The sequence below is a fragment of the Phragmites australis genome, chromosome 7 (assembly GCF_958298935.1).
Source record: "Phragmites australis chromosome 7, lpPhrAust1.1, whole genome shotgun sequence".
In the NCBI taxonomy this organism is placed as follows: Eukaryota; Viridiplantae; Streptophyta; class Magnoliopsida; order Poales; family Poaceae; genus Phragmites; species Phragmites australis.
This window is the reverse complement of record NC_084927.1, coordinates 37,539,120-37,565,406: the sequence shown is the minus strand read 5'-3', so window position 1 is coordinate 37,565,406 and position 26,287 is coordinate 37,539,120. Positions and strand designations below refer to the sequence as shown.

At 45.2% G+C, this 26,287-nt stretch overlaps 3 protein-coding genes and 1 long non-coding RNA gene across 10 annotated transcripts; all 4 read left to right on the top strand.

Moving 5' to 3' along the window:
- The first annotated feature begins 974 nt into the window (after positions 1–974).
- On the top strand, positions 975–6,363 carry LOC133925226 (uncharacterized). Of its 2 annotated transcripts, XR_009910920.1 has the most exons (5): positions 975–3,647; positions 4,240–4,392; positions 5,240–5,295; positions 5,394–5,514; positions 5,717–6,363. It is a non-coding gene; the product is annotated as an uncharacterized LOC133925226 (long non-coding RNA). The 2 variants fall into 2 exon arrangements; XR_009910919.1 differs by having other exon boundaries at positions 5,394–6,363.
- Positions 6,364–6,528: 165 nt separating this feature from the next.
- On the top strand, positions 6,529–9,444 carry LOC133925225 (phytosulfokine receptor 1-like). The gene has a single exon (XM_062371121.1). It carries the CDS (start codon positions 6,910–6,912, stop codon positions 9,136–9,138), a length of 2,229 nt encoding a protein of 742 aa, XP_062227105.1. The 5' UTR covers positions 6,529–6,909; the 3' UTR covers positions 9,139–9,444.
- Positions 9,445–13,345: 3,901 nt separating this feature from the next.
- LOC133925224 (uncharacterized) lies at positions 13,346–17,102 on the top strand. Of its 4 annotated transcripts, none has more exons than XM_062371119.1 (6): positions 13,346–13,626; positions 13,863–13,961; positions 14,819–14,914; positions 14,991–15,084; positions 15,598–15,766; positions 16,726–17,102. In XM_062371119.1, the coding sequence occupies exons 3-6, from the start codon at positions 14,828–14,830 to the stop codon at positions 16,790–16,792; spliced, it is 417 nt and encodes a 138-aa protein (XP_062227103.1). In that variant the 5' UTR covers positions 13,346–13,626; positions 13,863–13,961; positions 14,819–14,827; the 3' UTR covers positions 16,793–17,102. The 4 variants fall into 4 exon arrangements, with proteins under 4 accessions (XP_062227103.1, XP_062227102.1, XP_062227101.1 ...); XM_062371118.1 differs by having other exon boundaries at positions 14,813–14,914; positions 16,726–17,100; XM_062371117.1 differs by having other exon boundaries at positions 14,801–14,914; positions 16,726–17,100.
- Positions 17,103–19,098: 1,996 nt separating this feature from the next.
- On the top strand, positions 19,099–25,749 carry LOC133925223 (inactive poly [ADP-ribose] polymerase RCD1-like). 3 transcript variants are annotated; one of them, XM_062371116.1, is made up of 9 exons: positions 19,099–19,544; positions 21,246–22,314; positions 22,398–22,639; positions 22,727–22,806; positions 23,011–23,139; positions 23,234–23,329; positions 23,945–24,707; positions 24,810–24,899; positions 25,390–25,749. In XM_062371116.1, the coding sequence occupies exons 2-9, from the start codon at positions 21,362–21,364 to the stop codon at positions 25,428–25,430; spliced, it is 2,394 nt and encodes a 797-aa protein (XP_062227100.1). In that variant the 5' UTR covers positions 19,099–19,544; positions 21,246–21,361; the 3' UTR covers positions 25,431–25,749. The 3 variants fall into 3 exon arrangements, with proteins under 3 accessions (XP_062227100.1, XP_062227099.1, XP_062227097.1); XM_062371115.1 differs by having other exon boundaries at positions 24,810–24,985; XM_062371113.1 differs by lacking the exon at positions 25,390–25,749 and having other exon boundaries at positions 24,810–25,283.
- The last annotated feature ends 538 nt before the right edge of the window (positions 25,750–26,287 follow it).

The window sequence follows — 26,287 nt, the reverse complement described above, 5'->3', positions numbered from 1 at the left end:
AGCAATGGTAATACGAGTGAAATATGTGTAGCATCCTTTTGTCTAAAAAAAGACCGCAAAATTCAGATTATTGCATAATCAGAATGTTAATGGCATTTTACTCTACACTGTACCCTTGATACGGAAACCACCAAATTTATATGCATGTAACTCAAAATCTAATATGTAACCTCTATATCTCTAGTCTAGTATATAAAGCATGAGTTTTCTAATGGGCCAGCCCTCCCTCCCCCACCATATCTAATAAAAAACCATAAAAATTGTGTCTCTGTTTTTCCACACCCGCCATCAAATACAAAACTAAACAAATCGGGAGAAAAAAACGGTTGAACTAACCGCATTATCTGTTCCCCAACCCCCTCCTCCCGATACCCATGCGTAGCCCCGCCACCGCTTCATCCCCTCCGTCGCGCTAGACACTCCAATCCGTGGTTCGCATGCCACGATCGCCACAACCATTTACTCCTTATACCCTCATTTCCTCGCATTTGCCCACCTCAAAACCCTTACCGTTGATCCCAGAACCCTACCCACTACCACCAATATATCAGTCTCTCCTTGCTCGCCTCCCATTCAGGAGCAGATCCACCATATGTCAAGCTATGACGGCTGCCATACATACCATCCGGCGGAGAACCCTCATCCACTACTGATGCTAATAAGATGATTAGACAAAAACGTGCATCGATATCTGTTAGTTGTCAGAGACTCGAGTCTTCTCGCTACCAACAACCATGTTGCCTACTCAGTCTTTGACAAGGCATGAGCTAAAGCTAGAAAAAAAATTACCACTTCGATGAGCTAAATCGAGCCACCATATTCGATGAGCTAGAAATTACCATATTAATAAAAAATTACATTATTTATTGTTATGATTATCTAATGGTTTAGATGAAATAAAAAGTACATATCAAAGACAATTAATACATAGCTAAATTCAGAAAAAGAAAAGAATCCACGTCGTTGATTATTACGATAATCCACGTCGGTGGTGGAGGGGAGGCGGCGGAAGAGGCTGGCGGGGAGGTTCGCCCATGACGTCGCCTCCATGGCCACGGGGTGGTTCCGTGGTTGGTTGCGATCGGAGCTCTCTCTGGAAGCAGCGGCAGCAGCTCTCGAGTTTTGAATTTTCGGGGCTGTGCGGTGGCGTCCCTCCACTTCCCTTTTATTGGTTGCGGGCTTGCGGCTGCGAGCCTGCGACCACTTCGCCAGCGCGTGCCGCTCTATGTCGTCGTCGCGCCTCGGCCTCTACACTCTTGAGCCGGCACTCGCCGCGGCGGCCGGGGCGCTGTTCCGCTCCCGCTACCCGCCGCGCGCCGTCCTCCGCCGCGCGCGCGCGTTGCACGCGCTCCTCGTTGTCTCCTCCCTGCCCTCCGCGCCCACCCCCACAACCTTCCTCGTTAACCAGCTGCTCTCCCTCTACTCCCGCCTCTCCGCTCTCCCCGACGCCCTCGCCCTCCTCCGCTCCACGCCGTGCCCCTCTGTCGTGTCTTACAACACCGTCCTCTCCGCTCTCTCCCGCACCCCGAGGCACGCGCCGCACGCTTTCCGGCTCTTCCGCGGCCTGTACGCGTCCGGTCTCCGTCCCACCGCTCCCAGCCTCTGCGCCGTCCTCCGCGCCACCGGTGCGCTGCGCGACGGTCGCGCAGGCGCCGCCGCGCACTCGAAGGCCGCCTCGCTGGGTTTCCTCGCCAGCGACATTGTGCGACCGCGCTGTTGCAGATGTACTCAACGTGCGGGTCGCCGTGGAATGCCAACCAGGTGTTCGACGAAATGACAACGCGGGATGTGGTGGCGTGGAACTGCGTGATGCACTGCAACGTGCGGTATGGCTATCTTGATCGCGCACTTGGGAAATTCTGCCGGATGGTGAGGGTTGGGCTGGCACCCACAGAGAGCACACTTTCGTCGGTGCTGAGTGGGTGCGGGTATGCAGGGGACTCGTACCATGGGCGCACACTCCATGGATGGGTGGTGAAATCAGAGGAGCTCGATCCTGATTTGCCACTGCAGAATGCTCTGCTGGACATGTACTGCTGCTGTGGTGATATGGACACTACACTGCGTATTTGAGAGGATTAAGACACCAGACTTGGTGTCATGGAATACTATAATCGCTGGGTTTTCTGGCATCGGGGATGGATGGAGCGCTATGGATGCCTTTGTGCAGCTCAAGGCTGCGCCTTTCTGTGAACTGCTTGCTCCTGATGAGTACACATTTGCAGCTGTGGTGTCTGCTGTTGCTGGTTTACCAGCAAAGTGTAGTGGCAAGCCGCTTCATGCCGAAGTGATCAAAGCTGGGTTGGAGAGCAGCGTCTTTGTAGGTTATACACTGATCAATATGTATTTCACAAATGAGGAACCAGGCTCTGCTCAGATTTTGTTTGGTTCCATTACGGTGAAAGATGTAATCATGTGGACCGAGATGGTTGCTGGCCATTCTGCACTAGGTGAAGGAGAATTGGCCCTGAAGGACTTTACTAGCATGCTGGAGGAAGGGCACATGGTAGATAACTTCTCTCTTAGCAGTGCTTTGAATCCCACAGCAGATCTTGCAGACCTTAAGCCAGGGGAAATGCTGCATGCGCAAGCGGTAAAAAGTGGTTATGAAAAAAATATTTGTCTCTGGAAGCCTTATTGACATGTACGCAAAAAATGGTGCTCTCAGAGGTGCCTATTCATTGTTCTGCACCATAATGAAACCAGATTTGAAGTGCTGGAATTCTATGATAGGAGAATATGGCAATCACGGGGATTCTGAAATGGCATTCAAATTACTTGGTGAGATGATTCGTGATGGGCTGCAACCTGACCATGTAACTTACATCTCCCTCCTTTCTGCTTGTAGCCACTGCGGACTGGTTGAGAAAGGGAAGTTTTATTGGTTTTGTATGATGACTGACGGTATTGTGCCAGGGTTCAAACACTATACTAGCATGGTGAGTTTGTTAAGTAGGGCGGGTTTATTGGAGGAAGCAGTTGATTTAATTAATAAATCCCCTTCTGCCAAGAGATATCCTGAGCTATGGAGAATTCTGCTAAGCTCCTGTGTGACATTTAAAGATTTGTCCATTGGTGTTCATGCTGCTGAACAGGCACTGGAACAGGACCCAGATGATATCTCGACGCATATACTGCTATCTAACCTTTATGCCTCTGTAGGAAAATGGGATGATGTGGCTGTAATTAGGAAAAGGATCAGAGGGCTGATGATTGAAAAGGAGCCTGGGCTGAGCTGGATTGAGATTAAAAATACGGTCCATGTGTTCTCTGCAGATGATGAATGCCACACTCAGATAAATGATTGTCGTGACGAGTTGCTGAGAATAAAGGGAAACATGAAATTGCTGGATGGTTGTGAAATTGAGTTGTTGTCAAATGGCTAACTTGCCATGAACTGATTTCAGTTAATAGGACTTGGCATGCTTTCCTGTGTCGCACCAAGAAAGCTGATGTATATATAAGATATTGAGCATAAGAAATAAAATGAGAAGTTACATTTCAAATACTTGATCGACCTGCCAACGATTGCTCAGATTTGCTTACAAAAAGGAGCATAAGAGATAAAATGGGAAGTTGCATATCAGTTACTCAATCAAACTAGCCAGAATTTTGTTCGAGAAAAAAACTAGCCAACATTTGGTCAGGTATGCTTATGAAAAGCAAGGTTGAGCCTGTGTTCTAAATGTCTACTGCATTAGTGTGCCTGTTTGCTTCTGTTTCTGTTAAGTTAAACATCTGCTGGGAGGATATTCGGATGACATCGGCTATTGGGGAAGGGATTAGATCATAGATTGAGGAGACAACATATTAGGGGAGACTGTATAAAGGACTAGGAACTACATCTATTCTTCTTGCTTTATTACAAAGGGTGTTGCACCCTCCTTTATATAGGTGCTGGCTCTAACAATCTAAACTAACAAATTTTATCTCTAAAACTAACTAATAGATCTTAACTCTAACTAATCGAATATGATCCCTAACAACTAGTCTCATCCCTAACCTGCTGCTACAGTGTGAGCGCCACTACAGCGACACCACTGCTACAGTACGACAACTAATGTCCGAGATTGTGAACAGTATTTCCAGCACATAACAGTTTCAGTCTCTCTGTCATCAGTAACATAATTTCTAGCTATTAAATTTTTATAGGACCGATATAGCTAAATGCTCTATGTTGCTTGTTGAGTTTATGTTTTACCCAGCAGTTCTTGACTTTAAAGGTCAAATATCTTTCAGAATTGGCGGCTGCCTCTGTCGAAGACATTAATTGAATACACATTGAAGATTATAGGGCAAGACATCGCTGAACATATCTCGACAAGTTTAAGTCTTAATTGAGGATCATGTGAGGCTCCAGAACAGCCTGTCCCAGTCAAGCCTTCCTATCATGTAAGGTGTCTGAAGTATGATCCGTTCCTTCCTTTGTTGGTGCAAGCATAGCATTTAGACTTTGATTTTATTGACTTATTTTAGACAACAACATGATTCTTTTTTTTAATTTAGTAAGTTCATATAGTCTAACCACATTGATCCATCAAGTTGCTAATTTAACACTGTAGTATGCTTCTGCTCATTCTTTTTACCAAGGAATCATTACAAGGATATGAACACAGCAACTCTGGGAAATACTAGGAAGGGACGGTTTTGATAGGAAAAAAAGACATTTCCTCTAATTTGCTTATCACAAAAATCCATCATTGCTCTCTTCATGCTATAGTTAAGATTAAGAATTACAACTCTGAGGAAACACCAGGAATGAATGGTTTTCATAAAAAAAAGGCAAACCATTTTGGCTAGGTCTATTTCGGACACATGCCTCGCTCATATTTAAGAATAGGAGAGTGGATACTGAATGTAAACATGGCCATTGATTTCAAGACCAGCAACCGAAAAGAAATCAATTAAACTTGTTATTATGTCTATAGACTGTATTAGGGCAGTTGAGATCCGAGAACTGCTTACCTGACTCCGACAGTTTGATTGCAATTCACTGGGGAAGAAGAACATAATTTGAACTTTTGAATTGTCCTGACAAGGATTTTGTGAACATGGGCGCTTTTGGTCTTTTGGACCCATTTTGGTAGGTGCACCTTGCATTACAGAAAATGAACAGATTTTTGTACAATATTATGCAGGGAACATACTTTACCGCATGCTATAGCCTATATGCATATGATTTGTTTTCTGTAAGTGCCACCTTTCCCAGACCACTTCTCAAATTTGTTCCTTTTATCAGGCTTTGTTGACATGGATACTAGCTGAGGCAACTGCCAACCGGTTTGGTCTACTCAGGTATTTTTGCTTCTTCTTCCTGTTGCTACATGCCTACATGCCACTGTAATATCTTTGAGGAATCACGCATGGAACACTAACGATTACACTGTCCTCAGTGATTCTGCTGATCATTTTGAAAGTGGTGTTCCTGGGTGGAGTCATGTGCCTTCATCATTAGACTGCTGTCATTTGTCAGGCGTCATGATGATTTCTACAACAACAATTGTAATAAGGATGGTAGGACTGGATCTTTCTGGTTACGGTTTACATGGTACTGTCTATGTTTCTTTGGCTCAGTTGGATCGTCCTCAGCACCTTGAGCTCTCTAACAATTCACTACAAGTTTCAGTCCCTTTCTAAGACCCCATTCATCTTTCAGAATTGGAGTTCCTTGATCTTAATAGCAATATGTTGAATGGGCCAATTCTCCTTTATACAGGTGAGCAAGTCTTCCATCAGTTCCGGTGTTAAATCATTAAATGTCTCCGTCTCGGCAAACTTTTCTGGAGAGAACCTTCAGTCCCAGGAACTGCATTTCCTAGTGGCTAGTGCGCCTTGTTAGCGATGTTGTTGGTTCTGTTAGCGCTATTGTCGCCTTCCAGTTCACCAGCTATTCTCGCGCCTAGTACTCTGCTCGTGCGCGTCAGTTAGGGAGATTAGTTAAACGTGGTTGTTAGAGTTTGTTAGCGTCAGTTAGGGAGATTAGTTAGACGTGGTTGTTAGAATTTGCTAGGGCTCGGTCAGCTCCTTTGGAACCTATAAATCCTCTGTATAATACAGAGGTGTGTTGAATTCTAATCCCTTTAACCCCTGACTGGCTGTGTTCCAAGCATGTTACGGGAAATATAACTCTGCAATATGTTACGTACGTACCATCTATCTCAGTTATTTATCTCTCTCATTTAATATTTATCTATTTATTAATTTTCTCACATAATGCATGATTTTTTTATTAATCACTCCAATACAACTAAGACCGGTGCGCTCCAAGTGAGGGAGAGGACACGAGAAAGTATGAGGAGAGAGAAAGGAAAGAAAATAAAATGGAAATGAATCTCTGAATAAAGAAAGGCAAGCAGAGGGAGAGAAAGGGTGATAAACAAGGATCCGGATCCCCTGACTTCAGGGGATGAAGTCACGAGTGAACAAATACTGTAGCAACATTTCCGTTAATTTGCTGTACACATTACTGTTTCTGTTACACTGTAGCAGTACATCTGATCCATCCATCCATGATCCAACGGTCTACAGAGGTTCGAAGTCACCTGACTGGGTGAAGTCAGAGATCCGATTCCGATAAACAAATCCAGCCCGCACCGCTGAGCGCATTGGAGTCAAAACCGACCCGTCTCTTTCTTCTTCTGACTTTCCCCCTCTAGCTCCTCTGATGTCCTCGTCTCGTTCTGCACTTCTGCGTCCCAAAATCTAGCGATTCAGCGCGAGAGAGGTCTTGCTTCTTTTGTTCTTGCAACAATTTCTCTTTGTGATCAGTGCTGAGCATGCGTGTTCTTCATGCAACTTCGCAAGGTGGTGTGAGTTTTGGCAAGAATTCCTCGTCGGGACCTTGCAGTTTTTCATGCCCTGCTGGAAAAGAGACCCCTTTCCCGATCCCGCCGCCACCTCCCGCCGGAGATGGGAGACTGCTGCTGGTTGTTCCACTTCTTGCTCATATCCGTTCTGCTCCACGTCCATGGCGCCCAATCCCTGAACCAGACGTGCCACCCCACTGACCTGAAGGCCCTCCTTGCTTTCTCCAATGCCTTGGACAGGAAGGGCGCCGGGCTTGTGGGATGGGGTGCCGACGCCGCCGCCTGCTGTTCCTGGACCGGCGTCACCTGCGATCTTGGCAGGGTGGTCGGGTTGGATCTCTCCAACAAGAGCCTCCATGGCGGCATCTCCTCCTCGGTCTCCTCCCTCGATGGCCTCGCGACGCTAAACCTCTCCCGGAACTCGCTTCGTGGCCCGGCGCCGGCGGAGCTCGGCCGGCTCGCGAGGCTGCGGGTGCTCGATCTGAGCGCGAACGGGCTCTCCGGCCCGTTCCCAGCGAGCGACTTCGGCTTCCCGGCCATCGAGGTGGTCAACATATCCTTCAATGCCTTCAACGGGTTGCACCCTGCTTTCCCCGGCGCGGTGAACCTGACGATTCTTGATGTCTCCGGCAACGCCTTCACCGGTGGCATCAACGCAACCGCGCTCTGTGTTGCGCCGGTCGAGGTTCTGCGGTTCTCGGGGAATGCGTTCTCCGGTGAGGTCCCCGGCGGCTTTAGCCTGTGCAAGGCTCTCGCCGACCTCTCTCTCGATGCCAATGGCTTGACTGGGAGCATCCCCGACGACCTTTACACGATGCAGAAATTGAGGAGGCTGAGCTTACAGGAAAATCAGCTATCCGGTAACCTCGGCAATTCCCTTGGTAACCTCTCTCAGCTTGTGCAGCTTGACCTGTCCTGTAACTGGTTCACCGGCTCCATCCCTGATGTGTTTGGAGGTATGAGGAGGCTGGAGTCCATAAACTTGGCCTCCAACGGGTTCAGTGGCGAATTGCCTGCTTCCCTGTCGAGGTGCCCAATGCTGAGGGTAATCAGCCTAAGGAACAACTCGCTGTCTGGTGAGATTGCTATTGACTTCAACTTGCTGCCAAGGCTGAACACTTTTGATGCTGGAACCAACAATCTGAGTGGTGCTATACCTCCTGGCATCACGGATTGCACCGAGTTGAGGATGCTGAACCTTGCAAGGAACAAACTTGTGGGGGAGATTCCAGAGGGCTTCAAGGATTTGAGATCCCTGTCATACCTCTCACTGACAGGGAATGGCTTCACCAACCTGTCGTCGGCATTGCAAGTCTTGCAGCACCTGCCCAACCTGATGAGTTTGGTGCTCACCAGGAATTTCCGTGGTGGTGAGACAATGCCAGTGGATGGTATCAATGGGTTCAGGAGCATGCAGGTGCTTGTCCTGGCAAACTGTTTACTCTCAGGCATAATTCCGCCTTGGCTGCGGAACTTGGAGAGCCTCAGTGTGCTGGACATTTCATGGAACAAGTTAAATGGGAATATCCCGCCATGGTTAGGGAGTCTGAACAATCTTTTCTACATTGACCTGTCAAACAATTCTTTCAGCGGGGAGCTCCCCGAAAGCTTTACTCAGATGAGGAGCCTTATTTCAATTAATGGCTCAAGTGAGCAGTCGTCAACAGAGGACCTCCCACTATTCATCAAGAAGAATTTAACTGGCAAAGTCTTGCAGTACAACCAAGTCAGCAGCTTCCCACCGTCGCTGATCCTCTCTAGCAACTTGTTGGTTGGGCCAGTCTTGCCGGGATTTGGTCATCTTGTGAAGCTTCTTGTGCTGGACTTAAGCTGGAACAGCTTCTCTGGGCCAATTCCTCATGAGTTGTCAGGCATGTGTAGCTTGGAAGTGCTGAATTTGGCCGACAATGATCTCAATGGGAGCATACCATCATCACTAACAAAGCTGAATTTTCTCTCCAAGTTTGATGTGTCGTACAACAATTTGGCTGGTGATATCCCCACAGGAGGTCAATTCTCCACTTTTTCAAATGACGATTTTGTGGGGAATTCTGCCCTCTGCCTTCTTCGGAATTCCTCCTGCTATGAGGTGTTGCTATCAATTAATGAACAACGTCATGACACAGATACTGCAAAGCAGGTCATGTACATCATGGTGGAAGTAGGATTTGCTTCTGGGCTTCTGATGTTCTTGAGTACACTGTTTTTTGCGAGGACTTGGAGAGCTGCGTATATTCAGATGATTGATAGGCTCTTTGATACGCTGTGTGTCTTGACAACGGTGAAAGTGAACAGCCTCAGAATAAAAGGGGGGAATGAAGTTCATCCTTGAAGAATGTCCCGTGCTGCTCTTCTCAGTCTCAAGGTTGGCGCTTGTGTGCAAATGTTTCACCGCACTATCTAGAATTGCTTGATTCCTACTCAAGATGGGTTAGCTCTTAGCTGAAAAGATTAGGCAGATGTTGTCCGGCGGTTATTAGAACTACCTTCAGCATCATGATGCCTTTAGTGTTACTCATGATACCTTGATAGTTTTAGAAATACAAAATTAGTAACTGTTCATGACAGTAAATACTTTATATATCATCTGTCTATTCACATGGGAAGAATTAATAAAGTATTTATCGTTTATATATCATTTAACCCACCGCCTCTATGTTATATTAGCGTGAATATACCTGGGAAGAATTATGTATTTTTCTGTTATGTATGCCCCTCCCTAGCTCAGTTCCTCAGTACAACTGGTATATGCAGATTTCCCTTGCTAAATAATTTCATAATATTTTGCTTTTGTTAGATTGTAAGCATGTTTTTGCAATAGAAATGGATACTCCAACTGCTGCCAAGAGTATTTTCTTTTCCTTTTGAAAGTTTACTTGCTGTCAAGACGCATCAAGGGTCGAAGAATGTTTACTGCCCCTGTACGGAGAACGGCGCTTGTGATCACACAAGAGGTTAAAGCCTCGCCAACTGCCGAGTACGGAGTATATGGTACTGTGATCAAGATTTAATTAACTACGGGCCGGGCAGGCCAGCGGTGGTTAATGCTAATTAACCCACATGTTTTGTACTTAGCACAGCTTTAAGTGTGATCACAGGGACGTCGCCAGCAAATCAAACGAGGAACGCAGGTGAACATGCACCTGGCAGAGTTGTTTGGACCTTGCCTGCGACAAGCCAACAAAGGCATTCTGCATTTCTGCTGTGTTGGCCCTGGACTACACCGAAACGCAGGACAAATCGGAATTTTTTTCCAGCAAATCAAATAAGGAACGCAGGAGAACATGCACTTGGCAGAGGAGCTTGGACCTTGGCTGCAACAAGCCAACATAGGCATTCTGCTGTGCTGGTCCTGGATTACACCGGGAAGTGGAATTCTGCTGCCTGGCCTCACTAACCAGCCGAAATTTCTAGGCCAAAATGGCGCCAGCCCGTGAGTGGAGTACTCGGTAATTCAATCAGCCGGAATCAAATTAGGTCCCACTTAGCAGGTCCGCTCTGTGAATTTTTAATTGGAAAAAACAAGATAAAACTGTTCGGAGCTCTTTTTTTTATTCGAACTAAACCATGAGCTTGGTCTGAATCGCCCCGATCCGAACAATGCCGTAAGGAGCCAAGCAGAGTTCATACATATGGTTATGGAGCTTTACAATCTAATTCACATTAAACGGACCACACAAAGTTGTTGTGATCTGTGTTCAGCTTCACGCGCCGACAGAGCAGCTGGATTTCGGCAAGTTGAAAGAAACGCGTAATGCTGCTCGACCGTGCTGCCTGCGTGCATCCAGACACCAGACACGTACTGCAAGAGATAAGATGGCAAGGCAGAGGACCCGGTCTGGCCGATCTGAGCACGGTGCTTGAGATTCCCGTAAGTGCTCCAACGATTTTCTTTTACGATTTTTTTTATCACGGAATTCTCAGAGTTATTCCTTTCAGGACGGGATTCTCTCTCCTTTCGCTTCGCGATTCCTCTCGAAGTGAAGCTGTTGGAGATGAGAGAAAATAAAGAGAATTGGAACTAGGGATGTCAACGGGAAAATTCCCCGCGGGGAATGGGTAACCATCCCCGTCCCGATTGGAGGAAATTTTCCTCGTCCCCGTCCCCGTCCCCGCTCGCGGGGGAGAAAATTCTCCGATCCACGTCCCCGCGCGGGGAAATATACCCGATGAAGGGCCTGCTGGCTGACGGACTTTGGTGAGTTGGATTTTAGTTGAGCCGTTTCTTGCATATATGGGCCATGGAGAGTTTAAATATTTCGAGGAATTATCCCCGCGGGGAAACAGGGACGAGGGACAGGAAACCGTCCTCGCCCCCGCCATACCCGACGAGGGAGAATTTTCCCTCATTAAACCCCCGCAGGGAGAAAATTGGTCTCATCCCCATCCCTTAATAGAGGAATTCCCTGTCGAGGAACGGGAATCAGGACCCCGTTGACATCCCTAATGGGAACAGGGAAGGGAATCGAAAAGGGAACAAAATAAAAAGAATATGGTTGAGGATGATCTTACAAACACGACTACACCTCGGTCGGTTTGTTCTCTACAAAGATTTTAGAATCAAGGGGACAGCACGCACACAAGCTTCCAAACTCCAAGGTTGGCACTGCTAACCACTACACGGTCACGTACAAACGGCATGTATGTGAGCACCAATAAAAATTGCACGAACTGATCCACTGATGAGCGTAAACGTGGTTCATGATCCTCGTTCGGCGTTCTTCCTCCTTGGACGCCTGAGATCCAAACAGCTACTACATGCCAAAGATTGCCATCTAATGGCAGAGTGCTCACGGACACGGCCGGCGGAGCGGCACGAAGGAGGGGAGGATGGAGGAGGGCCGTAGGGCAGGTGGGTCGGGGCCGGTTGGTGGGGCGCAGAGCTCGGCATCTCGTGCCCGTGATTGAGCGACGCTGCGCCGTGATGTACATGCGAGATCCGTCCGAGGCGCCTTTCTCGCCAGCTTTCTATCGTGTCATCTGAACGTCGGCCACATCACACCATGCATGATGCATGCGACCAAAAGAGTGCTGTTCGTCGTCGGTGCGTCGTCCCCCGTGCCAGCTGCCTGCAAAAGCTCCTGAAGAGCTACGTGAGTCTCTGTACTGCTGCCACGTATGGTTGCGGGCGTGGTCGGTCGGCCGAGCTAACCGCTAGCAGCTAGCTGAGCATGCAGGCACAATCGCAATGCTTTCCGAGCGCTTCGTCGAACTTCGATCTGGCACATGACAGAGCCACAGAGGCGATCGACCTCGACGGCAAAGATTCCGATCGGATGGTCGGCTCACGTCAAACCGCACAAACTTGTCGTCAAAAACGGCCGTTTCCCGTGAGCCAAAGCAGCTTTTTCCCAGCCGAACTACTCAACCGTTTCTCGGTTCGGTCGCGTGCCGCCAACGCCGCCGAAGACGACCAAAATTTCTCTCTCGCTCGCTCGTGTTTCTTGGCCGTTGCTATTCGCTGCGGCAAGGCCGTGTGCCAGTAGCGCGCAGGACTGGAGCGGGCCCGGGAGTCTCCCCGCAGAGGACACGCACACAGCCAAAACCGCCACTCTCCCCTCTCACTGACCACCTCGGTTGCCGCGCCCGTACCGACCCCGCCTGCAGGTGCTGCCCTCACATCCGCTTGGGTACTGCGCCCTGCCCATGGACCCTTAAGCACGACTGCGCGATACGAGATTTTTTTAAAACAATAATATTTTAATGGAAAATTGCACAAATAGATCTGAAATAGGAAAATTGCAGAAATAACGTTCAATCGGCAGTTGAAATGCTGACTAGGGTGGTAACAGTACACAAGTAACCAAGTAGTTGATGTAAGAGCAGTGTAAAGGCAGGAACGCCGCTTGTCGACGATGACAGTTTGCTCTGGGTGTGTCAACCGGTTGCCTCTCCTTTTGTCTCTAGACTCGACACCCATATACATTATCCGCGCTCCTCTAAGAGCCCGATAGGCTTGTCGGCTAATCATCTACTGAGATGCATGTCGGCCAACCAACTAGTGACATACATGCTTTATTTAATCATCTTTTTGAAGTTTTAACTTTGATATATCAGTTAACAGTTTTGAGAACTACACGTAAAGAGTTATATTTTTTATTCAAGAACTTAGAATACTTAATACGTATAAAATTTAGAATAGAAACCCGACAGACATATTCATAAATAAAATGAAAAAATACACCATACTTAGTTGTAGTTGAGTACATACTATGTGGCCTCTTGGCGGCCGTGGAAATACCAAAAAGTGCTACGACAAGCAAAAAGGTGGAAATATCGACCACCCAAGCGCCAAAAGGTGCTCTTCCAAGTCTAGTAAGCAAATGGAGTGCTGACTAGTTATTATTACTGTTATTTATTTTTTTGGTTTCTATTTTTGCAATTATTTATTAAAATAATATTATTTAAAAAATACTACGACGAGACGCCGCTGTTTGGCTCGGTCCATGGACCTGGTCTGCACGGGCTTTGCCGCTGCGTGGGACCGGGGCGAAAGCGCGACGCCTCGTGAGCTAAACCAAACCGCTTCCTTCGGTCCTTCCCCCCGCCGCTTACCACTCTTCGTCTCTTCCAGCTCCCACCTCCTCTGCTGCTCTGCTCCTCTCGAATCCATCAATAAAATTGCGCCATTGGATCGGGGAGGGGTGGAAGAAGAAGCACTCGTTCCTTCCCCAACCCGTGTAGGCTGCCCACCGCTCGGCGCCGAGCACGCCTCCGTGCTGACGGCTAACCCAGGCATCCTTCCGCGGCAGCCTCTGGATTTGCGTGCAGTGGAGATCCATCCGGACTTGGATTGACTTCTTCCTTGGCTGCCCTGCTGGTAAGGAAGCCATTGATTGCTTGGATGGGTTTGTTCGTTTCGTTCTGCGTAATCTTGCCATTGCTGTGAAACCTCAAAATCCAAACCTTTCTTTCTGATACGTATACCCCAGTCCATTCGGTTTATTGCAGATTTATTTGCTGCGCGGCAGACTCTCAGTTTATTTTCCAATTTTTTTTGTGTGTTTGTTGCTGGTAAAAAGGTTGGTTGGCTAACTTCTGGGCCTACTTCTTCAGGTTTGGAAAACAAGAAGACTGCTGCATACTGGGAGTTGGACAAAACTCACGTTTCTATCTACCTTGAGGGAACTGGTGGGAGCAAAAGGCTGCGGGAAGGTATCTCGAAGATCTGCCCCATTTCTTGTCTCCTCTTTTCTGAATTCTCATTGGTTGCAATGTGTCAAGAAAGGTCTGTTCCAAAAACAAAAGAACAAACTTGTGCGCAGCTTTTGTTTTAACATACCTGTAGTTTAGCTTGAAAGCATGTGTCCAATGCAGAATAACAGATCGTTCTCTCGTGATTAATCTTGCAATAAACTTGTCACCTTTGCTCGTTGCATTGCGTAAATGGGATCGTAAACGGTTGGAAACCTGCAGATTTTTTAGATCCTAGCTGCTGTCTGTTTGTGAAGCATAAGACTGCATCAGGTCCATTCATTCATTAGTAGCTTCCTTTTTCTGGTTGTAGTGGACGCTTTGTTTGCATCAATATTATTCTCTGAGGGAAAAAACTTTTTATGGAGGACGGTTTACTGCAGATTAGTATTTGTTGTGTTTATTGGTAGGACGAACATTTTTGTACCTGGGCCAGCTTTCTAAAAGAGAGGACCCAATAAGTGTATTCTGGGGGGGGGGGGGGGGGGAGGGACCTAATAAGCACTAATTACTTTGGTTTGTCGGGGAGCTAGTGGATGGGAAATCATTATGAGAAATCATGATTTACAATACCACTGATCTGGTGTTTAAATTAAATCTGTACTGTTTGAGCTCTGCAAATAGTGGTTGCTTAGTGGAAACTGTCCTGATGGCGGTAGGTCAAGCACATTAGTGCACTCATCTGTTTGGTGCATTATTAGATGATACCATAACATAATTGTACCAGCTGATGGGGTATCTTATTTCATGCTCCTATGACTAAGAGAATATATATTTTTACGTCTGATTGAATTGATCAGGCTTTGTCACAGAGCCAGGTCACAAGCATGGACAAAACTGCAAATGTGGTATTGGATATTGAAGGTCTGCCTCAACCACCTGATAAATGCTGCTCTGGAAGTCCAAAAATGACAGTATGTTCTCTAACTCTCAAAACATAAAAAGAGAACAGCTATTTTAATTTCTTAACCCTTCATTTATCACCTGCAGAGAGCCCTATCACGTAAGGGTTCGAATCGCATGGAGAGGAGGGGTGGTGAAGAGCAGGATCAAGATGACTTTGCCAAAAAACTTATCATCAAAGGTAACAAGATGGTGTTGTTTCTTAGTCTCATTTTTTTTGTCTTTTTTTTATATTTAGGGAGATGACTCATTTTGTTTAATGATGCATTGGTTGGTTAAACAAAATCTTTATCATATACCTGCTGATATTGGATATTTCTGTCTCTGTATCTAGCATCATCCTGACTGGCAGTGGATTGATGTCCTAAGTAAGATAGCTTTGCATTTTCTTCTAGAAGATTTCTATTGACTATGTCTATATCCTATAGCCTTCAAACTGAGATCTGCCAAACTCCTTCCACAGCTATACATTTAACTAGCATAATGTTGTCTTGGTACTGCTAGGTTAAAACGAGTTATACTTCTATATTATGGCTTTCAAACGAGCTAACTTATCCTGCTTTTAGCATATGTTTTTAATTTGTGGATGTAATCCTGTAGTTTTCTTTTCTTGTTTTTTCTACTCTACTGCAGACAGCACTTAACAGCCATAACTGCTGGTGCTTATGATTTTCTTGAATACAATTCTCTGCAGTTGTGCCATCTCAATTGGAGCAGCCCCTAGTTTCTAACAAGGCCCTGGTTGCTCCACATTGTACTCCCTGCACACCTGTTCTTATTGATTCTGTGGAAGGAAGGAACAAAAGATTTAATCGATTCACATCTATTAACCCTCGGAAAACTCTTCTCTTCTTTGCAACGCTGTAAGTGGCTAATTCTTCTCGTGTTTGCAACATTGTAAGTGGCTTCTTCTTTGCGTTGTCATGTTATTCCATCAGCGATTCTTCCTGTTGATCTGAGACTAGTTGCATAGGTTCTATGCCATAAATTCTCTCTTTCATGGGATGGAGATCGTGGGGTTAATATACAGGGAGAAAATGCCAAGTCATGTGTGTGATATCTGGCTCCCACCGGTCCAGCTTCTGCCATTGTGTCTGTCCAGATCTATTGCACTTGACGAACGTGACATGTTTCCTTACTACCAGGAACTTATCATCATAGTCCGCCACAACCACAATATTTCGTGTATGACTTAGGTTTGGCATTTCTTTTCCTGGTTGCCTGGGTTCTAGTCAGAATGCATGATCCAACATATAGCTGAATGTACGAAGAGGTAGTTTGTTTATCGGTAACTTTGTTTATGATAGATATTTCATCTCACTGCCATATACTAAGGCCCCCTTTGGAACATAGAAAAAATAGAGGAATTTTGGAGGATTTGAATCCTATAGGAAACTTTCCTATGAAGCCCTTTAGAACAAAGGATCGTGTTCCTACAAATCCTCCAAAATTCCTATGGAATGGCTTGTTCCGTACAAATTTTGGAGGAATCTAGCAAGAGGTTCAACCTCTTGGAAAGTTTCCTTTGTGTCAATCTCTCCTCAAATTCTTATGTTTTTCCTACGCCTCATCCAAACACTCGATTAGAAACATTCCCGTGTTCTGAATTCCTATAGGATTGCAAGTGACGGGCAACTCTAAACATACGCTTTTTCTATTCCTACGTTTTGAGAATCCTAGGTTCAAGAGGGCCTAACAGTACTATTTATGGAATTGATTGAGGAAGCTATGGAAGTACAACTGATTTTCTGTTTCGTGTTGATAACATCAATCGCAGGTGGCTGCTTTCTGATGTCTGATCGGATATTGCTTGTCCTAACAGGTCGAGCGTGGGGACGATGATACTGATATACTTCACGCTGGCGATCAACAGCAAAGCGGAAACGTAGTCGTTAGCGGGACACCATTGCGTTGGGGCCGGGGCAGCAGTGCATTCCAAGCTTGGGCTTTCTCCATTTTCAGATTATGTTTTGTTGGGGGGACTGGGAGGACCGCAGCACAGCTGCTGCTTGAGGCCTACTCATTGTTCCTTCATCCCCTTGCCCCCCAAAGTTTCGTTTCATTTGTATGTATATTTGATGTTGTGACTTGTGAGCCTACGGAGATAAGAGAGAGCCATTGAGAAGGAGAGCCATTGGTAATGGTTATGGTAATGGATGGTGATGAGTCGGTGCTGGGTGGTGTTAGTGCCCGTGCCGGACAAAAAGCTTAAAGCTTATGAGCTAGCGTAGCTCGTGTTTGGATCAGATCGGCTCGACTCGTATCAAAATTTAACGAGCCGAATTAGAGTTTTAGCTCCTTTAGATAGCAAACTAGCTCGTGATTAGCTCGCAAGCCAAACGAGTCAGCAGATAGCCCAGTAGCTCATTTATATAACCAAATATTTACCTACTCCTAGAAACCCTAACATAGCATCCTGTTTATATTCTTCCGTAGCTATCACAACCGGTGCTTAAGGGATAAGGGCTTAAGGATAAGGGCTTGACTGCTTGAGGCATGGGCGCGAGGACTGTGAGGTGTCAAGCCGCTAGCTGTCGATGACTCGATGAGCGATGAATCGACAACACTATTCTCCGTCTATAGCAGTCCTCTGTCCACGACATCTGTGCCGTTGGTCATTTAGATCCTTATCCATCTTGGCTACTCGACGCCATCATATATCTATATTCACATCACAGATAGTTTCACGACGTCCGTGCTGTCGGTAACCTAGATTCTCATCCACCTTGACTACTCGACGTCATCACAAACCTCTATTCATGTCACCGATAATCCTTCGTAAGCCAAACGAGCCGAGCTAAGCTAATATTTTTACTCGTTAGGTTGACGAGCCAAGTCAAACCAGCTCGGTATCTAAAAGACAAACGAATCAAGCCCTAACGAGCTGAGCTGGCTTGTTATCAGCCCTAAATAGTGTACTGACCAGACGTGAGTGGTCTCTCCTCTCTACGGATGCAGTGATCCTTTTTTTCTGCCGTGTGCCCAGCTGTAAAAGGATCTGAGACGAATAATTGTGCCTTGTGGACTAGCATTGTGATTCTTGAATGTCGACGGGCGAGCGCCTCACGTAGCGATGGCCTCCCGCTCTCTACCTGAAGGTAGTGTCTGGTTAGAGGATATATTGAATGGGAGATGATTATTTATTTATTTAGATATTTGTTTGGAGAGAAAGTTAGATGGTTTTTGAGATATTTGGTTGGAGGATAAGTTGGATGGGATGATCAGAGAGAATATTTTTGTTAGATGTAAGATGAGTCTATCAGCGAAAAAGTATTAGACGGAGTTATCTATGTTTTGAATAGGTTTTACCCTAACTGATGTGGTATATTCCAGTTGTTTAGAGGAGATGTACTTTTTTATTAACATATTTTAAATGATATTATCCTTTAAACCTTTATCTAATTTACGAGTTAATTGTATTGTTGTATTAATTGCAATTAGTTAAGATCTTGCGTGATTTTATTTTGATGAAAAATTAAAAATATAATAAACAAGTCTCGTAAAATTTTACCTAACCCAATCCAAGTTATATCCATACAATTAAATAAAAAATTAGATCACTTTATTAATACTACTAAATAAAAAATTAAATAATCTCATCTACTATAATATAAATAATCATATCTCATCAAACCTTATCTACCAACCAAACCCACCATCCAATTCGTCGGTTACTGTCATGTCGGTGGTGAAAGCACTTTTTTTCAAAGCAAAGGCGCAGCGTTTAATAATTAAATAATGGGCAAATCGGGAGTAATTCATTGCGCTTCAACGGCTCGCCGCCTGCAGCCTGCCCCCATTTACGGCACTACGTGCAGAGCTGCAGGCTCGTCGAGGGGAGCTGGCCGGAGACCGGAGGAGTGGTGGAGGTAGGTGGAATAATCTAGGCCGCACGGGTCTGATCGAACGGTTAAGGTGGTCGGTGTCCCGTTCGACGACCACATCAGGAGACAGGAGTGGCGACTCGCGAGAACGTCTCCTCCGCGGACCGTTGCGGGCTGTAGCACGGCCGCGGCATGAACGGCACCCGCCGCCCTGCCGCCGGATGTAGTGGCGGTGTCCTCTTCCTCCCCGACCCATTACCATGCGGCCTTTTCCTTCACTGGGCTGTGCGGGGCACAGTCAACACCCTGTTTTCTCAGCCCAGCTCACACAGCACAACGGTCCAACAGCGTCCTCGGCCGACCCGAACAGACCCAGGTAACCCTAGCGGCTCGCGGTGCAGTCGGCAGTCACCGCCGCCTCCAATCCCCGTCGGCGAGTTCCGCGGCAAGAAACCCCAATTCCCATCGCAATATTTGCCCCATCTGCCCCTCGTCCCTACCGCTCAACCATCACCTCCCCGCCACCTCTCCGGAGTCTCGCCGCCCAACCGCAGCGACACAATCCATCGCCTCACCGACCGAGTCTCCCACCGTGCCGCCGTGCTCCGCAATCCTCAGGTCGAAAACCGGAAACCCTAACCCTAACCCTAGCATCCCTCGGCACCCCCATCTTGACGCGGCCGTAGAAGCAGTGGGGGCGTGAGAGAGGGAGCCACCGCTGGTTTTGGTGCAGCCCTCGTGACCTCCTCCCACTTCTACCTCGCGCTGTCGCTCGCAATGGGGATCTAGAGAGAGACCCAACTGGCTAACTCCCTTCGTAGGCACCTCTTCCATGATCCCTGCTTCTCCGATTCAATTTGCAACTGTCATCTTCGTTTTCATTTTGATTGTTTTTTTGGTGTGTCGCAGTTCTTAGAAGGATATGTTGCTCCGCAAGTTCTATTTCGTGTGATGGAGCTCGATTTTTGGCTAAATATGTTTTTTTTTTCAAACATGTAGATGGAGGAATTTATATCTGCGCTTGTCTATTTTGTGTTGCTCTTTTTGGCTTTCTTTGTATGTTTTCTAGGTTAAATTGCATGTACTGTGGAGTATTAGCATTCAAGTAGGATTTGTACATTTCTGGGGATAAGTTGATGATTGTTGGGATTTGGCTATCGCTGTTCACGAGACTGGATTGGTGAAGATGACATTTCCTTAAGAATGTCACGTGATTTGTCTGTACAAACATGTATATTTCCTTAAGAGTAAATTTTAGAAGGAAACCGCTGTAATTGTTTCTTTGTAAGTTTAATGTCTTGCACTGCATTATTTCTTGATGCTATTTCTCTCAATTTCAATTTTGGTTTTTGTTCCACTTCATGAGTGGATTGCAGATCGCACATGCTGTCGTGTCATCGGTGTGAACCAAATTGCTTTAGTTGGATGGCTGGTAGTGTGAACCTATTGAAAAAAGGATTTGTTGGGCCGCAAGTAGTTGCATGAGAAGTTATTGCACGGAAAATTGGTTAAATTGAAATGCCATGCAGTTACATGGTTTAAAACTTGAATTTCTATAGCTTATTTTACCAGAGAGGTTGCCTCGAGGATATCTTGTATTGGTAGTTACAGAGGAGGGTTTCTTGGTTCGCAAGCAACGACCTTGATTATTGATGCTATTAAACGGTATCAGTAGAGGTGTTATTTCCTTCAAAATTTGCATGCCCTGTATTTGTACAGAGATGGGTTTTTAGGGTTTGCATCAATACATCATATCATGCAATGAATGTGCAGAACGGCAAAAGAACTGTCAGATCTGTTTCTTTCTAATGTGGAATGGCTTGTACTATGCCGTTTCTGCATGTTGTTTCTATTAATTCCAATTTAAACAACATGTTCCGCTTGGTGAATTGACAACACAGCTGTAGTATCTTCAATGCGGGTCAATTTTGATATTTTTGGATGATTGATGTTCAATCATTTGTTGTCTTATGTTGAACACAGAAAATGATGTCTTGTTCCGTGAGTAGTTATATGGTCACCGAACTTAGCAGAAGAAAAGATGAGTTAGGAATATGTGATGTTGATACTTAAAGGAAAGGATTTCTTGGTTCACGAGTAGTTCTTCATGAGATTTTGTGCAAGAAATCGCTTAGATCGAAATGCCATGTATTGTTATTATTTAGAAAGCTTTTACTTGCCATGGCTTAATATAGCATAAATAGATTGAATTAACTTCTTTTTCCTCAGTTAAAGTCTACCTACATTAGCACTAAGATCATTTTGTGGTTTTTCTCTGTACTCTTGTACTGTCAAATGCCAAAAAAATGAGTCATGACTAGAAGAGAAATTAAAATACGTAATCAGATGCACTGTTTTTTTTAAACGACGTACTTGGTGTCAGTCCTTTACATCTTTATTTTGTGCCACAACTGCTAGAAATTAAAGTTTGTTCCTATAAAATAAATTAGATAACATTTTCCTTAAAAAATCCTGAATATTGTTTTATTATGAGACATTCATTCATTACCTTGTACAGGGTCATTCTCTACCGCTGAGAGTTCAAAATGAAGGGAGATCTGTAAATCTTGTATCATATTAGGGTTTGTTTTTCTTTTCTTTCATCATTTGTTCTGGTGGGAATCAAGCCATCCCATGGCATCACCGCAAGAATCCAGCTCCCTGTGCTTGAAGCGCAAGTTTGTTCAAGATTGCCTGTTGAAAGAGTGCAAATCTCGTCGCATCAAAGTTGAGAATGGGCCCTCATTTGCTTCATCTGCTAAACGCTGCAACTGTTGCTGCACACGACCTAACCTTGCCAATGATTGTGTCAATTTCCTGAATAGTGGAGTGCCTAGCCGTATCATGTATTACAAACAAGGTTCTTGGCACAATTTTCCTGAGCAAATAACAAAGTCCCTCATTGAAGAATTCAGAGGCAGTAAATCGAGTGTTGTTGCTGTGATGGACGATGAGCCTCTTCTTGTTGACTTCTTGTCAATGACCCTGGTCAACCTAAAATCTAGAAAGCAGCGATCTGTTGCATGGTTCGATGACACTGGCAAGTGTTTTTCTCCTTCTCTGTTCTTTGATGAGGAAACTGATGATATGGTCAAAGGGGATGCTGCTAATGTTGAGGGCATTGCACAGGGAATAATGTTGCATAAGGTTGCGAATTCTCCACCTGAAGTGGTGAAGCAAGTTGTCATTGAATCTAGTCCTCCAATTCCTCAGAAAACTTCCAATACAGACATATTACGCAAGAAGATCGCATCCGTCGAAAGAGGCAGCGAAGACTTTCTGTTTGTCCAGGACCTTTTCCTCTCTGGTATGGGTCCATTTGCAACACCAAATAATCTACTTCGTGTCTACCGCTACTCTCCAAACGATATAACTGCACAGTGTAGACTTCAAGCTTTTGAAAAACAGATGAGGTCCACCAAAGAAGAACGTGGTGATGCAAATGTAAGATATGGATGGCTAGGATCTAGGAAAAATGACATAGTCAGGATTCTGATTAATGGTTTGGGTACCACTGGAAAACCTGTTGAGAAGTCAGGTTTGAATGCTGGTGTTCATCTTTCACCAGAAAACCGAATCTTTACCAGGTGCCTTTTCTTAAGTCAATTGTCATGACTTTTCCTTTTGTTACTGTTTAGTATATTTACATCATGTTTTGTTTTTTTACCAGTGTTGGTCTTTGTGATGTTGACGAAAAAGGAGTGCAGTATATGTTGCTATGCCGAGTGATATTGGGCAACATGGAAGCTATTGAGCCTGGATCACAGGAGTCTTTTCCTAGCAGCAAGATATATGATTCTGGTGTTGATGATTGCTTAAACCCAAAGTGTTATGTGATGTGGCCATCACATTTAAGCACTCACATCCGTTTAGAATATCTTGTTAGTTTCAAGCTTGCCCCAGAAGCTCGAAGTAAGATGATTTATAAGAGTTAAGACCTTTATCATGTCATATTGAGCTAGTTGGAGTGAACCTTCTTTCTGGTGCACTTATTTTCAGATTATTTGCTTGGCTTGAAAGGTTTATGGTTTCACCCATCGCCAAAGGAAGTTTCAGTGGGTATTTCTACTCTTCAACCTGTGAGGCAACCTGAATCTTGTTAAGTTCTTATTCATCATGGGCATGCTGGTTTTCCTGTTAGATGCATGTCTACTAATCTTAATGGGAGAACAGAAGCTTTGCTGTCCAATGATCACCCTTCTCTGCTTCTTGCAATGACAAATAGCTTTACCTTTGGTTTGCAGTAGTATTCCACTTATCCAACCAGACCGATCTGTACGCAGGTAATGTGTGAAACAGGTCAAGGACCAACTACCCCATGGATATCATTCAGAGTTCTGTTTGGGGTAATTCAAGACAAAATATCATCTGTAGCAAGGGAACTGCTCTTCCATCATTATGAAGAGCTGAAGGTACTATCCACTCAACAAGTTTTGTTATGTCTGTTTGTATTGATTATGGTTGGTATGTTGGGCATTGAAACATTTCAATTTTTCAATTTGACAGGAAAACAAAATAACTCGTGAAGAAATGGTGAAGAAGATAATAGTAATAGTTGGGGAGAAAATACTTTTGGAAGCCCTGAAGAAACTTCATTACTGTGTAAGTCTCTAGTAGTCTAGTAGTATGCATGTTCGTTGTTTCACGCCAGTATTAAGGAATCTTATAGGGCTCATGCTGGTTCATCCCTGTACATAAATGCAAGCTTGTATAGGAAGGTCATGCTGACATATGATGCTTATGAGTTCACTGTAAGTAACATTGTGGTGGTTGCTATACTCATTATGCACAGCTTGCATCTATACAATATAAAGTCCAGTCTCTGATGACGCGACATAACAGAAAGCCGCCTTTTTCATTTTTTAAGACCAACACCTGTTATCTTTCCAAAAGCATGAGCAATAGATGTTCAATCCTTTCTACGGTATTCGATTTGTGTTCATTGAATAGCATGGATGTGTACATATTTGGCAAATTTGACTATTCTGTGCTTAGCATCTACTTTTGACTTTTCTGTTTGGTTGAATTTTTTTTATGATTCATGGTAGGAAATTATCAAGCAATAGCATATCTCTTGAGCGTATGGAAATCGTTCCAATATTTTCTTTGCTCTTCTCAGGCATCTGATTAAATTTTCTAAACTTGTTATGTGTGCTACCTTTCTTTGCTGTCATGTTTATGTTTTTAGCGTCACTTTTTTACTGGCTTCTATTTCAGCCATCATTATGGTACAAGACTTCCGTCGAAGTGGTGTCTAGTGATCCTGCAAGGACAACAGCAGAGCAGTTATCCTTGGATAAAACAGACATGCATTGTTTATTAACTCTTAGTGGTAACCATGGTGACTCACATGCACCAAATGCCATGGCTGAACACTCCACAGCTCTTAGCACCAAAGGATGCAGTGCCCTTGCAACTGCTATGGTGCCCAAAGGCCATGATTGTCCGGCACCAAGCGGTTTGCCAGATGCCGGGGCCATATGCCAGGGTTCTCAAGGTGTGGAACCCGAAGGAATAGATTCTCCGGTACAAATCATGTCACCAGCAAACTCTGCAACCCGATGTACCAAAAATCAAGATTCTTTTGTAGGAAGAATGCGACCTATAATTCGTGAGGGCCTTTTGAGGACAACTTCTGGAAGATCTGGGTCTCCTGCTGTGGAAGTTTGCAGTCCTGTTGAACCAACCACAGGACCTCCTGGTTATGCTTCTCTACCACCAACTAATGCCTCAAAAAGCCATGGGATTTTTGCTCCAGGTTTCACCCCTAGTCCTAAGGGCTGTGAATCTATTGTGCCAAGCTTGGCACTCGGAAATTCTAAAAGTGCAGGTGTGAAACGTCACAATTCTGCACCAAGAATGACACCTGAAGGCAAGGAATTTCTTTCGCTGGGTATTGCATCACAGAGTGCCGTGCTTCATTCAGTAAAAGGCACAGACGGTTTAACATCAGTTGCCATACCTCCAGTCCACGCACCAGGTAATCCTCTCGGTAATATCAACTTTGACTCAAGTCATGCGTGGTAGCTCAAGACTGATCGTTGCCTACCAAATATTGGTCATCCTGGCCATTTCTTTGCAGGACGTGGTGATTCAGCATCTATGAGCACTGATGCCTGTGATTCTCTAGCACTGAATATCGCACCAAAAGGGTATGATCCTCCAGCATCAGGTAAAGAGCCAAAACGCCCTGAATCTGCAAAAGCTGATACGATGCCAGAAAGCCATCATTTTCAAACCCCGGATGCGACCACCAAGGTTTAGACTACTCCCAATGGGGAGTTTCATAATGTTGTTTCCAAGAGTGCCACATCAACAAGATAGTAATAAATTGATGGCTGAAACACTCTTCTCCAATGCATAGTTTTATTTTGTTGTTTCATATGCCCTTCATGCAAGACTCATTAGGTGTTGGACTTCATGTCCAGATAGTTTCATTTAGATGAAACTACTTTGATATCTCTTTCTTAATTAGCTTGTCACATCATAAAAAATGTTGATATGGCACCTCGTTAAATGAAAATGAAACTCCCATTGGAAGTAGTCTTATAATGCTCCCACACCGAGTACAGTGCCTGAAAACACACCATACCATGGAATACAATGCCTTGCACTTTATTTATTTGCTTTCACTAACGCCGATGCTTCTTTGGCAACTGCAGTAACTGGGGAGCGGAAAGACCAGACTGCGCCAGGTGGGTAGCAGAATAAATTATTTGGGCCGGTCCTTGATGCTAGCAGCCGTGTGGTTCAGGCAGCAGATGCCCTCGCCGCCCTATCAACTCCGTGAGAGAAGGGCTAATAGATGCATTAGAGTAGCAGCGATCGTGTCTTCTCCGTTGGGTCCCCGTGATGTTATTAACTGTTTCCATGTCCGGAAGAAGGATAGGGTCGCTCGCCGTTGCCCCAGCAACCGCGGGTTGTTTTAAACCAGTGGGATTGATCTTGTAGGTCAGGAGTCATCCCGTTGACTCTGAACATAAATCCTTTTTGGTCCCTGGTAGTAAACTGTTATCGACAATGTTTCCTGCGCGTGCGGCTGGCTGGTGGACTAGTTATAATCCCTGTCAGGCTGTGCCTGTTCTGGCCATGGAGGTCGTGCGAGTGGCCTGGTCCTCTTGGTTTTGTGCAGAGAGCGCATGAAATCAGCAAGGTCATGGTGAGACGATGTTATTGCGGTTGAGGTCGTCGGCGTGGCTGGAACCCGCGCCCACGCCGGATCGCAGGTGCCAAATCCCAGCCCAAAACGGCGAATGGACCTGCTTGGGCTGGGCTTTGCTTTGTCCGGTGCTATGTCGCCTTTTTGAGACTATGGGCCTAGTCTAGCTTGTATCAGTGAGACAGGCTGCTGCATGCAAAGTTGTTTTATTTGGTTATTATTCAGCCTTGTTAAGATGAAACGGCGTTTGGTTGCCAAGACATGTTGCATGAGATAAAATTTTAAAAAACAAGTTTAATGATGATGTTTATTTTACATAACTATATTCTAATAGCTTTTAATATGCACTAATCACATACTAATAATAATATCATTAATTGTGCGTCAACCTACATCCAATG